General features: G+C 39.1%; 1 protein-coding gene across 1 annotated transcript in view; it reads right to left on the bottom strand.

The window, feature by feature from the left end:
* Positions 1-13,544, bottom strand: part of senp3b (SUMO specific peptidase 3b) — a 28,823-nt gene extending 15,279 nt beyond the window's left edge. The window contains exons 1-4 of the mRNA XM_076724862.1: positions 13,195-13,544; positions 11,485-11,610; positions 8,553-9,257; positions 988-1,101 (exon numbers count right to left, since the gene is read on the bottom strand). Coding sequence (XP_076580977.1) covers positions 988-1,101; positions 8,553-9,257; positions 11,485-11,572 — 907 coding nt within the window. The 5' untranslated portion in view covers positions 11,573-11,610; positions 13,195-13,544. The remainder of the gene's footprint in view (positions 1-987; positions 1,102-8,552; positions 9,258-11,484; positions 11,611-13,194) is intronic.
* Between the last annotated feature and the right edge of the window lie 1,156 nt (positions 13,545-14,700).

Consider the following 14,700-nt stretch of genomic DNA (forward strand, 5'->3'; position numbering starts at 1 on the left):
ATGGATGAGGAGGCACTTCTAGAGGAATGGCCTTCATTTAAAGAACACCTTCTGACTGGTGTACTAAAGGTGAGAGACATTTTACACAGCTAGCCTTGTCTATAATCAAGTATCTTATTCATGTGCCTTGTCTTCTGCTTAATCTATTTGTAGGACGACAAGCCTCAATTGGCTGTCATGAATGAGGTGGCATCAGAGTATGGTGAGCTTGGTCAGCTGGCAGTGTGAACTGTGAGCGGGATTTCTCGACCATGAACAGGGTACACACATCTCACACACATCAATTCCATCAATGGTCCCCCTGTGGCAAAATTCCCCTACCACCATGCCTTGGTGAAGTTCTTCTCTAAACCGAGGAAAATCAAGTGCAGCACAGAACAATGCACACTGTGTGGTTGAAGTGCCAATGTGTAATCAAGCATGTTACATTTGTATGCAATAAATGCACCTTATTCAGTCACCCTCTCCTTGTGATCTTGAATACAGTCTGGGTGAACAAAAATTTGAATGTGAATATAATAATTGCAGAATTGCAGACTGCTTGCCGTGCCACCTGACTTAATCCAACTGTACCAATACACCATCCCACGCGTCTCGTCTGTTTAGGGTTTTTTCGGTGGGTGCCACCGGGCCTGAAAAAAATTCTAGGGGAAACACTGACAAGCATACTATGGAGCCCATTCAAGAAGCATCCTTTTTCATTTTAACATTTTTTATATTTTCTGCGTGTAATTCAAGCATCTAACAAACACAAAAGCCTAAAAAGAAAACCACTCTTTTCTCTTGCAGTTTCAAGAAAATCTTGAAAATGTCAAAACCTGCGCCCAGAGTCAAAGACAAAGGTGAGGGAAACGATCTGAAAATAATGTGGACAAAATCCTGTTAAACACAAAAACAGGAGTTTTAAATTTATCTGATGTACCTGCAAACAAAAACAGTTTAAATTCATATGACAGCAAACATGAAACAATTGTCTCTGATCCATACCAGTCACACAACTCATGTGTTCCTCAGTAAGCGCCAGCTCCACTGGTTTGACCTCCACATCCCGTCTCCCTCTGTCCTCTTGCTTGTCCAAAGAGCAGCCATTTATCTGTTTATCTGCCAGAGAAAAGGATAGAGATTACACACATGTTGTTCTCCTTCATGCAGGTTACACTTTGATGACAGTAAATAAACCTTTACCAACTCCAATCTCCTCCATGCTTAACAATTATATAATGCAATGCAGCATGTCATCCTGGCTGTTTTAATTGGTCAAGACCAAGTTTCATTTCCTGACGGGATTACTCTTTATATCATAGAACTTTGAAGGTTTAAACGCACAGTGACAAAGCCAGGGCTAACTGGTTTCCCTGCCTCCACCTTCCTGCTAAGATAAAGTAAACACTTTGCCAGCTTATCACTCATTTGTCAGTAGTGAATGTGCAGTGATTAAATTGATAACAGGTTTCCTGTCTAACTTTGGGTAAAAACCAGACAATAATCCTTGATAGCACGACTTAAAGGACCAGTGTGTAGTTTTTGTGGCATCTAGCAATGAGGTTGCACATTGCAACCAACTGATTACCAGACTCCGTGGAAAAGGGCCCACTCCCTCTGTAGATATAAAGAACTCATTCTAAGGTTACGAAAACATGATAGTTTCTGACATGATTTCTGCCTGTTAAAAGGAAGTTTTTCCTCACCACTGTTGCCAAGTGCTTGCTTGCATAAGGGAATTGTTGAGTCTCTGTTGGGAAAGAGTTCAGTGCTAGCTCTATATGGAAAGGGTGACAACTTTTGTTGTAATTTGGTGCTATATGGAAAAAATTGAATTGAATTTTAATTGATATTGTTTTACATTTAACAAAACCCATGTGCAGACCCAAACTAAAATGAATATATCTGGGGCTCTATGATTTCTGTAATGCAGAGAGCAAGGACAAAATCAGGAACTTTGATAATAAAAACAGAGTCAGCCATAAAACGCAGAATGCCACGGAAATTGCCAAAATATGGATACGATTCTTAAAAATCTTGGTTCTTGCAAGCATTAAGCATGTTTTCACAGTGTCAAAGCTGAATGAACAGAAAAAAACTATGCTTCCATGTTTTGGCGTAACACACAGACATGTCAAAGGAGTTCTTCTGAAAGAGGCAGACAGACAGCGCACTCGCAAAAACTCATCACTTCAACAAACTCTCAGCAGTGCAACCACATCGGCAGATACAATACACTAGTTCACTGAAGACTCCATGGCTGTATGCATAGAGTTTCTCATCCTGTTGGTAAAAAAACTGAGAAGTGACATCCGTTTCTGGTCAAGCATTGTAAACAAGAAGCAGTCTCATCTGTGAGAGTGGCCTCCGTCAGACCCGGTGTGTCAAGTTGTGTATGGAGGTTGGAAGTTGCATATGGAACAGTTGCTGTGTTAGATCAAAGTTATTGCTATGCATTAAATTATGAACATTTTGTTATTAAACCATTGAAATTTTAATTATCCACCATGATTACTGATAACGAAATGTGCTTAAATTGTGAAAAACAGAATTCAGAAAAAAATTAAACTAAAAACAAGGGATATGTGTGTATCAAAGACTAATATATCTAATTTCTGCACCATAAAACTATTTAAAAAAGCATATCAATGAGCTCCACTGACATGTTCCTTTATTACCATGTTTACGCACCACCCTTAGGCAGCCTTATGGGGCAAAAAACACTCCACTGACACAAAACTCAACCACAAAAAAAGTGTCTTAAAACCATCAAATCTATGTGATTTATCAACATACAAACAACCAAGACACTAAATCAAAGCTAGCAAAAGACAAAATCAAAACAGAACACAAAATCCAAGGCTGAGGGGCAGTCAGACTAACAGTCCCCACACCATACACCTCTCTTCTGATGCCAGCACAGGAGCTTTTTAAGCACGCAGAACTACATCAGATGCACCGCATTCAGCAATCCGATCTAGCACACCTTGGCAGAGCTAGAGAGGACAGGAGAGGAAAAGGGACAAACAACAAAGTGAACACACAGAGCTGTAACAGACCCACCCTTCAACCAATGAAGTAACTGTCTGTCATAATCACATACAAGTACAAAAATATTCAACGGTCAACATGGCACTGATATAACAGAATTCACTGTGACAAATTACCACTGTTGGGATCTCACCGCATGGAGGAACGAGGGCATGCCTGCATGTAAATCCAAAAGCCAGAAACAAAGGCCTGTATGCAGAATGCAATGCCCAATAACAGACTCAAAATACCGCCAAATCCCATCATAACTTGCAAATCACACCTCAGTATAAGATTTGTCTTGAATCCAAATCCTGATTTCCCATTGTATGAGACCAACTGGGACTCAAGGGAATCCCCATGACATGGCCATGACATCATCAAGGATAAAACAATAGGCGCTCCCTGCCTCAAACTGTCATTCTGCAATGATGCAAATTGCTACAGGGGGCACATAGCTTCTACTCAAACATTTTTATTCTTAAGTAACCTAGGCAACAGCCCTTTAACTCGCCGGACGAGTAACACACTGTCTGTGTTCACCAAACATGGTTGGGTCCTCAGAAAGATCAGCTGTTTGTATATCCAGTGCTCTTACTTGAATGGCAGAAGGAACACACAGATTGACCTTTTTCTTCAAGAAACACAAGGATAACTTCTAAGCCCCTCGTTCTTTCACTTACATCGGCTCTCAGCTGTTTTACTCCGTTGCCTTCAGACCATTGCCAAAGACCATCATGCAGAATATCCATGGCTGCAGTCCACATCAGGGGGTGTTTGGACAGAATCCAAAATGTCCGTGTTAACCAATAAACCTCTAGCTTTTTTAGAAGCTACAATGAAAAAGGGAACGGGTGGTCTCTGCTATACATACATCGATAAAGCCTTTAACAGAAGCAGAATGTTCAGAAAGAATACAGAGAGCTTTGCAGAGAAAATTACATCACACTGATGAGAAATGTGAAATTGGTGACAAAATGTACTACAAACTAGAGGTCTACTGATAATGAAAAAGCCGAATGCCAATTTATCAGCCAATACCACTGCCACATTCCCAGGCTCTGTCAGATAGAACCACATATGTGAATAACAGAGACCGGCACTTTTATTGCTCTCTTTGTGGATTTCCACGTCGTTTAAGTACTGCCTGTGAACTTGATGACTGTTTACATTCCTTTGGATACTACAACCTCAAAGTGGACTTGCCTGGCTCACACAGCGAGGACTGTTAAGTTGCTTGTGCCAGTTCTTTTTTTTGGTGATCTTTTTTTTTTTAATGAAAAAAAAGTACAAAACATTTGTCTTCACACCACATACAATTTTTTTTCCCCTTCCCCTTCTTATTCCCCTCCCTACACAGCGAGTACAAACAGAAAAAAAGAGAAAATAAGAGACAAACAAAATCACTTGTACATTTTAGGCAGGTAACAATATAAAGAAACTCTATATCCCTCCCACCCTCCCTATGGTGACTCCCCATGAACCTCCCACCCAGGATTTCTCCACCCAATAAAAATAATAACAGAAAAAAATCAAGGTTGGCCGCGCTGCACCCTCTCTTTAACTAACTTGTGTGCTGTCTCCCAGGCCTGCAGAGTTTCATGGCTGGCCCCATGTATATGGGCCACAGACCACTCCATCAAGATAATTTCAAGAAATGAGTTGGCCCAATGCTGCCAAGTCAAGGAACGTGGCGGTTGCCATCTGACGGCCAGCATCTTCTTGGCTGCAGTGAGGCCAGTCCATAGAATGCGCCTATGTTGCAGGGACAAGTTTAAAGAAAAATCGTCGTTAAGCAGAAGCAAGGCTGGGGAGACTGGGATCCTGACCCTAAGAATGTCACTCAAAGTGAGAGACACTTCCTTCCAGAATCTAACCACACCCGGGCATTCCCAAAAAACAAGCCTTCTGGGGGTGAGGTACATCCTATGAACATACTTATAGTGTACCAATTGATGGTTGGGGTTTTTGGATGCATCCATAAGATTTTTCCACACTGTGTCCCAGCAAATCTCTCTTTCATTTAAGTCTTTCAAATCTCTATTCCAAATAAACTCTACTGTTAAAGATTTAGGGCAACCACCCTAACCACCCTTATGTAGAGGGTGTGTGGGGAGAGCTACTACCCACGGAACACCGCATGCCCTCATAGCTGATCTTGTAAAACATTCCCCTATTCTTCCAATGAGGAAATGAAAAGGGCTTATTACCAGTAAGAAGTGAGAAATTATTGAAAATCAGTGTATGATTATGCCATGTATAATCTGTGCCAATATACTTCATCACAGTACGGTAAGATGCGAGTAAAAAGAGGTCCTAATCGTAATTTGGCATTTTTTAATGGTATGTTAGCATACACAAGGTCTTGCAACCTGTGAGGTAGTGCAAGTCCTCAATTGGTCTTCAAGAAACAGAGGAACTTGATTTGAACCATGTAGATAGAGGGTGTAGTACATAAGACCAGAAGTAGATTTTAAAATCAGGAAGAACTAGCCCCCCTTGTGTCTTGTCTCGCTGGAGAGTTGTGAGTTTTGGATACGGTCTTTTTCCTTTCCATATGACTTTAGAAACTAACTCTTTTTTTGTCCCAATAGCCTGACAGGGGAGCAGGAATGTCCACATCGATCAGCCGTCCATCATTATCATCCAATACTCAGTAAAAATAGGCAATGAGATGGGGATTACTGCTTTCTAGTTGGTGATCGCAATAGTGCAACAAACACCAAACCAGTCAAGGCAGATGGCTGCTCACCCAGAGCCTGGTCCTGCTTGAGGTCTCTGCCTGTCTAAAGGAAGTTTTTCCTCGCCACTGTCACCAAGTGCTTGATGTTGGGTTTCTGTAGATAAATGGTCTGGACCAGATTGATATGGAAAGTGTCCTGAGACAACTTCTACTATGATTTGTGCTATATAAATAACATTTAACTGAACTGAATTGATTTCTTTTGAAGTGAGGTGAGCAATTTGACTGGAGCGGGGTGAAACCTAAGTTGATCACTGAGCGATATTGAGTGGAACGTCCTGAACAGCTTTGAGCCGGGGAGCAGAGGGAATGAACAGCTCTGTAAACAAGGAGCAGAAATTCTCACTGCTCCATTCCACCCACGTGCTCTGTAACCTACACACCAAACATCCACACGCTGACAGCCTGCACATGATGCAAGAGGAGGAAGAGATTGTTTTCACCTATTCCAGTTTTCACTCCAGACTTGCTGTAGACAACTTGCTGCATTGCTCCTTGGAAATTCTTTGTACTACTCTATTGATTGAATGGATGTAAAATGATCTTGTTTCCAGAATAAGAAACCCTGACAATTTACTTTTTGTGGATCTCCATACTGTACAGTCTCTTTTTATAACCTAGCTAATGATTCCACCTGGTGGAGACTTCAATACATTACAAGGCAGTCAAACTGACCAAAAAGCCTAATACAGTACTGCTTTACCAGCTGCTATAGCAACGATGATCAGTAATCAGTATCAGTGACAAAAAATGTGATCTGTGCATCCATACTTTTAGGCTTAAAATGAAATGTGCGAAGGGTGTGTGTGTACATATTTACTTACTAATAGAAAATTAATGTATGCCCTTCCCCTCATTTCATGTAACACTTTCAAATATAATGTTAGGTTGGGGGAGTGGAGGGGGAGGGACACACACAAAACAAACAAGCAAAAAACAAACAAAAAAACAAAACTCAAAAAAACTCACTTGACTAATGCTTACTGTTTCAGTTCAGTTGTGTTCAATACCAAATTGTATTTTTTAAGCCAAATTTTAAGTCACTGTTCTCTCCCCATAGTGGCAGTGGTGTTTGTCAAACATGGAGCAATCTGCATTATTTAAGACTGAGAAAAGTGAAAACAGAAAACAAGGCTTGACCTGTAAGAAAGGTTAATACGCAAAATGACAAGGGAAATTGATGACAATTGGAAATTGGGGGCACAGATGAGGAAGAATGATAGGTTGCAGAATGAAGCAGAGCAAAACACAACTGGAGGAACAGGGTGGTACTGAGCTGGGAACTGATGTCCCTCCTTTCGAGGATGCATGGAAAGACAAAAGGAAACCATGCGAGCAGAGAAGACACAAGGATATATGTTTTTAGAGAAATCAGATATCCTTTTCCCTGACGCGTCGTGTGAAGCCACGTCAGTTTCTGATGATGGCATCAGCTGATCACAGCTGGATCAGCTGTCAGTCGGCTTTAACAGTTGTAGACACTTTTGATGAATTTGTGTCCGCACACATTTGCATTGTGCTTACACTTGTAAAGGCACACACTTTTGAGTGACAGAGCAGCAGTGTCTTCATTCTGGAGCCTGTTATCTGTTTAACAAACACCTGCATATGAAGTGACAGTACTATGTCCTGTGTCCTGCTCAGAGGCACTGGACTGATTTCTACTGGCAGTTTTAATATAACTAGGTTATATTATTTCTTTAGTCTTTACATCTGTATTTATTGACACTGATACTGATTGGGAATTAATAATTTAAGAACCCAGAACATGATTATGGCGTATTTTGTACACAGGAAATCTTTTAATGTTTCATGGAGAATTATTAAATAATTAATATGTAATCATATAAAGTTCTACGCTAAGGAATGAATAGCCTCAGATGTGACTGAATGGAAATGACAATAAACGATGAAAAAAATGTTACTTGCTGATTGACAGACTCTCTTACTCTCTCTGACTTTAACTGCATCCATAATAAAAATTAAAAAAAATAGATAATGGGGAAATAACAGACTGTGAAAGTTGTGCTTTTGTTGTTCAGACCTACAATTAAGACAGACTGGTAAACAAGATGGTGAATAAGAAAACAAAATATAAAACTTGGGAATGATACACTTGAGTTTAATCTTTTATCTGTCTTTATTCTGGTTTAAAATTCAAGTGATGTTGTGATGTAACAGATTAGTCCTATCAGCTGCAGTGCCCAATCAACAACTGATATCCAAAAAGGGGGCATGTCAGAGAGTAAAAGACTTCTGTGAAGGTTACTCTTGTGTATCCTTGCACATGGCTCCTCAGAGATCACTCCTCGCTTCTCAGAGTAGAAATAAGAGTTTTGATATGGCCTCTAAGACTGCAATGACTTCCAGTTCAAGCCAGCAGTGAGGAAATATGAAATACGAGCCTTGGCATGTACCCTCAATATCCTCTTTGCACCACCGATGTTTCTTGTATTATGTCCTACCATGCTGAAATCAAGTATTCGTGTCCAAAAATGTTGACTAATTAATTGATTAATTGAAAAATAATGGACAGATTTATCAGCAATGGAAGTAATCATTGGTTGCAGCCCTAGTAGCAATTTCAATTATTTTATTTTGTTTGTATCTTATGTTTTGGATGTTGTTGACCTTTACTCTTTGTTTGAATTGCACGTTGTAACTTTGTTTTGAACAGCGCTATTTTAAAAAGATTTACTAAAGGACACACCAACACATTGTCTTTTCATGTGATTTGTTACATATTCTGTGCACATCAACTAGCCTTCTTTATAAGTGTAGTGTAGTGTATCAGTACCTCTCTCAGACTCTGTGAACATTCCGTTGTTGCTGTCATCCTCTCCATCGGTGTATGGTGATTGCTGATACCTTTTTATCCTCCTCTGCTTGCCGAATAGACTGTACCGTTGCCCTCTCCTGTTCCACCTGTGCCCTTGGGAACAGACCCACTGGGCCCGCTGGCGCCAGCTCTTCCAGTGCTGGGTGAGCCGAAATCCAAGGCCTCCATGGGATCGCAAATGCTGCCAACGCCTCAGCCTCCTCAGAGCCCGGTACCTGCTGAGGTGGGACTTTAACAGGTCCCCTGCTTCGACCTGGGAGACAGTATCCTCTACAGTGATATCTCCACCTTCCTCTACCTTCTGTTGAGGTCCATAATGTTGGTGTTCTTGTGAATGAGGGTGCTGGCTGGACTGGGAGGGAAAGTCTGGAATTTCCCACTCCACCTCAGCCTGGTCTCCTTCCTCTTCCACCTCCTCCTCTTCTTCCTCCTCATTGTTATCCCAACCCTTCCCCTCAAACTCACCCTCGTTCTCCCCGTCAAGATTGTTTTCTTCTTCATCATCATCACCTATTGCCTCAATCCTACCCATTCCATCCTCCTCCTCATCGTCTACATACTCTCCTGTCCACACCTTCTCTTTCTGCCCCAGTCTGAGGTGCATGGGGCTGGGTACACTGTGTCCTGACACTGGGACTATGAGGTGGTCTCCAGGAATCCCGCCTAAACACAAATATAACAAATATGAATAACTGGCCTTCATTTCAACTAAATATTACCCACTTTGTTTCACTTAACACAGCAACATGTTCATCGATAATACATGAACACCAAATTACCACAATTGAAAAACTGGTACTCGGAAATATCTGGCACATTTACTTGCAAAACAAGTTAAACAAATGATCAATTATCAAAATAACTGCAGATTAATATTCCGTCAATCAACTTTAGTTACCTGACAATTTTGAAAGGTAAACCTAATTAGATTTGATTAGAGAGTGGAAAGGATTCAGATTCAATAAGCAGACTGGAATCCTTTTAAATTATTATTATTATCTGGATTTGAAAAAACATTACCAACCCCCAACCCTAATACTGATTATGCTCCCTAAAACCTCAAGTGTGCATAGTGGGTATATTATTTAATTTTTTTTAATATTTATTCCAGTTAAGATGATTTGAAAAAACAGAAATAAGGTAAATGGACTACACTTAGATAACACTTTTCAACTGAGAAGGGCAAAACACTTTAAGATTGGCTTTTCATCCACCCAGTCTTGCTCTCTCATGCACACACTCACGCACGCATGCGTGCGTGCGCGCGCACACACACACACACACACACACCCCTATCTCATGAATGACTGCAAAATATTTTCCTGAAGATCAACATAACACTGATTCAATTAATCGATACATCGACTAACAGAAAAACAGACTTGTTTAGAAAAGATTTTGATAATCAGTTATTGATTTAAGTGATTTTTCATGCATGTATAACAACCGATTTGATCTGAGCTTACCTCATTATCTTTATGGGCTTTAAGAAACAGTGATGGCCATTTTCATCCTTTTTAGACATTTTTTTTATACCAAATGATTTATCAGTCAATAAAGAAAATAATCTGCAGATCAGTCAATAATGAAAATAATCATTACTTGCAGCTCTAAACACAGCTGATATGATCATAGATTTTGGACTCTCTGGGCAGGGCTATGCAGTGTGCCATTTGCGTGTCTGTGCAATTGCCGAGCCCATATATCACCAGTTCCCACAATTCCTGATGCTGCGCTATTGGTACAGCGATGCCCGGGATTAAAAAATGACATAATTATAAAACACATTGAAGTTAAAAGATTAAGTCAATTTCTGACAGGCTTCATGATTCTACAACATTTTTAGCGAAATATAAAATTTTTCCTAGTTTACAAGTCACGCATTAGATACAAAAAACATACAGTATATCCGGTGTATTAGCAGGGTTGCATAGAGTTGCACTGTAGCATTTACATATTCTGTTACAATTTTGTGCAACTGAAAATGAATGCCATTGGGTTAACGTATATGCAAGAGAAATGAACACTACAAATTTAGCTCTAATCTCATATACAGTAAATGTATATAAAAATTGATGATAATTGATAATCTTACTGATATACTGTATAACAAATACAAATTTTCTGTATTTTTTCTTTATCTGATATAGGTTAAGTTAGCTTAACTTAGTATCAGGTCAGTCATGATAAAGTAAGGATTACTTAATGTGACATATCAATGTCATTAAAATGTTGGACAATAAGTTTGACCTTGTAAAATATTATTCCCTGTTTTTTGTTTTGGCATTTCTTGCATTAGAACATCCAAAAGCAGCACAAAAGTCTGCCATTTTCTTGTATTTGAACAGGTAAGAACCTGGTGGCAGCAGAGGCATGTCACAAACTAGATGCGTCATCTATTATAGATATCTATAAGCGAGTTGAGCTGGATGGCATTAGAAAATGGAGAGGTATTGTCAAGTTACCATCAAACCCAAAAACCCAAACAAACCCACAAGGAAGAAACAAAGAACTTAATCTCTGCCCACAGACCCTAGCTGTGGCCACTAACTCGAATCTCTGGATTTCAGTTGTTCATGCCTCTTTAAGTGATGAATTGCACAACTTAAGGTGGTTTTCAGAGACAGCAACACACAGTTTCTACTCATGAGTCAATCTATGCACAGACGAAGTTAATATACTGCCCAGTCTCTGCGTCTCTTTTTCTTAAAAAGGACTATGTGTCAAGACAATTTGCCGTAAAAACATTCCAAGGGCAAAATGCTTCATGTGAAGGCACCCTTGGCCACTTATCATCAGACTCATCACATTAGCACCTATAATATTATTCATAATGATGCAAACCTAACTATAATGAAAACATAATATTGACCAGAAATAAAATGCCTACCTCCTCCAGTGTCGTCCTGCCTCACAGCGGTCAGACCCAGGTCTCCCTGCCAGCGGTTCTGGGCCAGGCTACCGCCACTGTCTCTCATTATCCACGGACAACCCACGACCTGCGCCAGCTCGTCACCTACAAAAAACAAAAACAGTCTACAATGGAGGTTTACATACACACACAAACACACACACACATTCACTCACTCTCTCTCTCTCTCTCTCACACACACACACACACACACACACACACACACACACATATATATAGGAGGTATAAACTTAGCTCAGAATTCAGTTTGTTGAACTGAATTTGGAAATTAGTTAGAGGTGTCACACAGTACCTGCTTGCTGTAACAGCATGGTCAGTCAGGAATTCAGCCTGTGTTATGTGTCTTACAGACCCAGTGAAAACCACCTCAGGAGGTCAGAGCAAACTCCATTACTTTCTGCATAAATGCAGTGAGTTATCTTGGGAGGAGAGAATGTCACTTTAAACTCCACTCCCTACAGTCATTTTGGTAATTAGTAAGATTTAGTTGAGTCACTTTCCTCCTCCACAATATGTATCAACATATTTCTATGACATGAAATATCATCACATCCCTAATTTAACTCGATATCATTTAATAATACAAACACAAGATCTGGTGAAAATCATTATAATTGAAATTTGGGTTCAATGTAAGACCTAATATTTCACCTGTTATCCATCAGTGCATTGCATCTTCAAACATATTGTGTAATGAGAAAGATGTCTACATCATGAATGACAACAGCATTAACAACCGGTAAAGAGAGGAGTAGAGCAGCACAGTGAGTGAAATATATTAGTTTGTTTATTTCACTCCAAGCCAATTTTTTAAATCAAGACAGAACTGTTCCCACTGAGCTACACAGTCCATTTGGTATTCAAAACACTCCTCATCCTTTGCAACTGGCACAAATGTCGTTAACTTGTATCACTTTTCCTGAAAAAAGTTATACAATGGGCAGCGGTAGTGACCTATGACCTGCCAACGGAACATTGATATGTGTTAATTCGCAAAACCATGGAGCTGCTTTAAAGAGAACTGAAGCCATCTTCTATAAGAATGGAGTTTAATCGTTTAACTTGATGTTCAAGTCCTTCCACATGCAGACAAATAACCAAGTTACTGTATTAACTCCAGGACTCTTGTTACCATGTGCACCTGATGGGAGAGCGGATATGTAATTTAGCTTGCTAGCTAAACTGAATTAATTAACTGCAACAACGAACAGCTAAGAGATCAACTGAGAAACTGGGTAAATTATGAATTACAGTGAATAATTCCATGAGGCCTGTGTACTTTGCAAGAGAGTGTCTTTATGTGCTGCTTTATGAAGAGAACAATTCTTTCCAGTGCAGGAAATAGTTCTTACCAAGGCTAGCTTGTGTGCGTTGAGAGCTAGCAGCATCATCGTCACAATTTCACTACTTAATCTAAAGTAAAAATCAGTCTAATTGCAAATCTTGTTTGGTAAATAAGTCTGGGTAGCCGAAGCTCACACCACCATTAAGAACAATATGAAATTCGTCAATAATCTGTTGTCTACCCGTGCTAAAATTCTAGCTGGTTAGCCATGTTGTCGTGAGCTAGCTAAGCGTCAGCGGTAGGCAGATACCATGTTAGCAACAACATAAAATACCATCTTACTGTATTCCTTGCATAACTAGGCGTTGTAATTGTATGCTTACCGTTAACCTGCAGATTTATATGACTGTTTGTTCAGCTTCCTCCGACCGAAAGTTGGGTGGGTTTAAATTCGTATGGGTATCGAACCGAAACAAATGCTAATTTGTGTTAAACCTCATTCAAAGAAGTCAGGTGTGGAGCAGCTAGATGTCACCTCTCTACGAACTTTGATTTCGTCAAGGTCTTCCGGTTCAGAGACAAACGCAAATACTGAACAGAAACGGTGGATTACAGTCAAACGATTTACATGAAATCGAGGAGGAAGAATCTATATCAGTTTTACTGGGTCTATCCGAGGGATGCACTGGGCCGGATCACTGCAGATTTTTCGCTCTCATGTCAACTTTTTTTTCCCTCAACTTTATTGATAACAGTCAAATTCAAACAATAGTAATATAGCAACAACGTGTCATGGAATTCTGTTAAGATGTGTAAATAATGATTAAAATAAAGAAAAAGAACTGTGCAAGAAGCTTTTTACATTGAATTATGCACATAATACATGGGGAAAGGACTAAATGAATTAATTAATAAAGTAAGTTGCACAGGTAGTCTGTGAATTTATGTTTGAAATATTGTTTAAGTCTTTGTTGCTTTTCTATTTTTCAGTTAAATCAGATAATTCTAATAGAGGTTGGTATCACTTAGAAAAAAAAGTCAAGTATGTATGTGGAATTTGTCACAAAATTACACAGTTGTCTTACAAACCTCACATTTTTCAAAGTTATTTTCAGAATAAATGAAACTACCATAAAAACCTATTTTGACCTGTTTTTCTAGATAGAAAGTTTGGAATACATGTTTTGGAATAATACAATGGAAAACTAATTGAGAAATTGTTTCTTTGTTTAGGCTACAGAAATCACAAGAATAATTCATACTCACTTTAAACCATACTAGAATGTGCTTTACAGGATATAATTTATGTCAAATTTTAAAGCGTCTTTCACCTTATTGTTAAAACAATATTGTATCTGTGCATTTTTCCAATTCAAGTCACCATAAACAGAAGATCAGAACATTTGCAGTGGGGGAATATTATTCTCTACAAACGAATTTTGGATTTGCTCATTTCTACATTTTTTTTATTTAGGGCATTTAAATCACTAGTGAAGCTATTTCTTCTCCAGTCTGATACCTCATGATGAGTTTTAGGATCATGAGAATACAATACATACACCAATATATTCTATCAGTGTAAAAGGTCATTCAGACTTTACTGAAAGTGTTATCAAGAAATTATTTACTTTACAAGGTTGGGTAAGCAGAAGTATGCAAAGTTTTATAAAAAAAACAAAACAAAACACGGTGACAGTACAGTGAAATATTGTCAGGATTATTAATATTTTTTACCAATTGAGGACATTTCTCTACTCTTTTCTGAAAAACCCTTAGTATTTATTTCACCACGTTCCATTCGTCTTAGTCTTGATATATTGAAATTTCTCCTCATAGATATTATCTAGTTGTGTCCGTGCTTTGGTTAATTCCAATAGTTTGTTTGATGG

Source organism: Chaetodon auriga, chromosome 24 (assembly GCF_051107435.1).
Source record: "Chaetodon auriga isolate fChaAug3 chromosome 24, fChaAug3.hap1, whole genome shotgun sequence".
Classification (NCBI taxonomy): Eukaryota; Metazoa; Chordata; class Actinopteri; order Chaetodontiformes; family Chaetodontidae; genus Chaetodon; species Chaetodon auriga.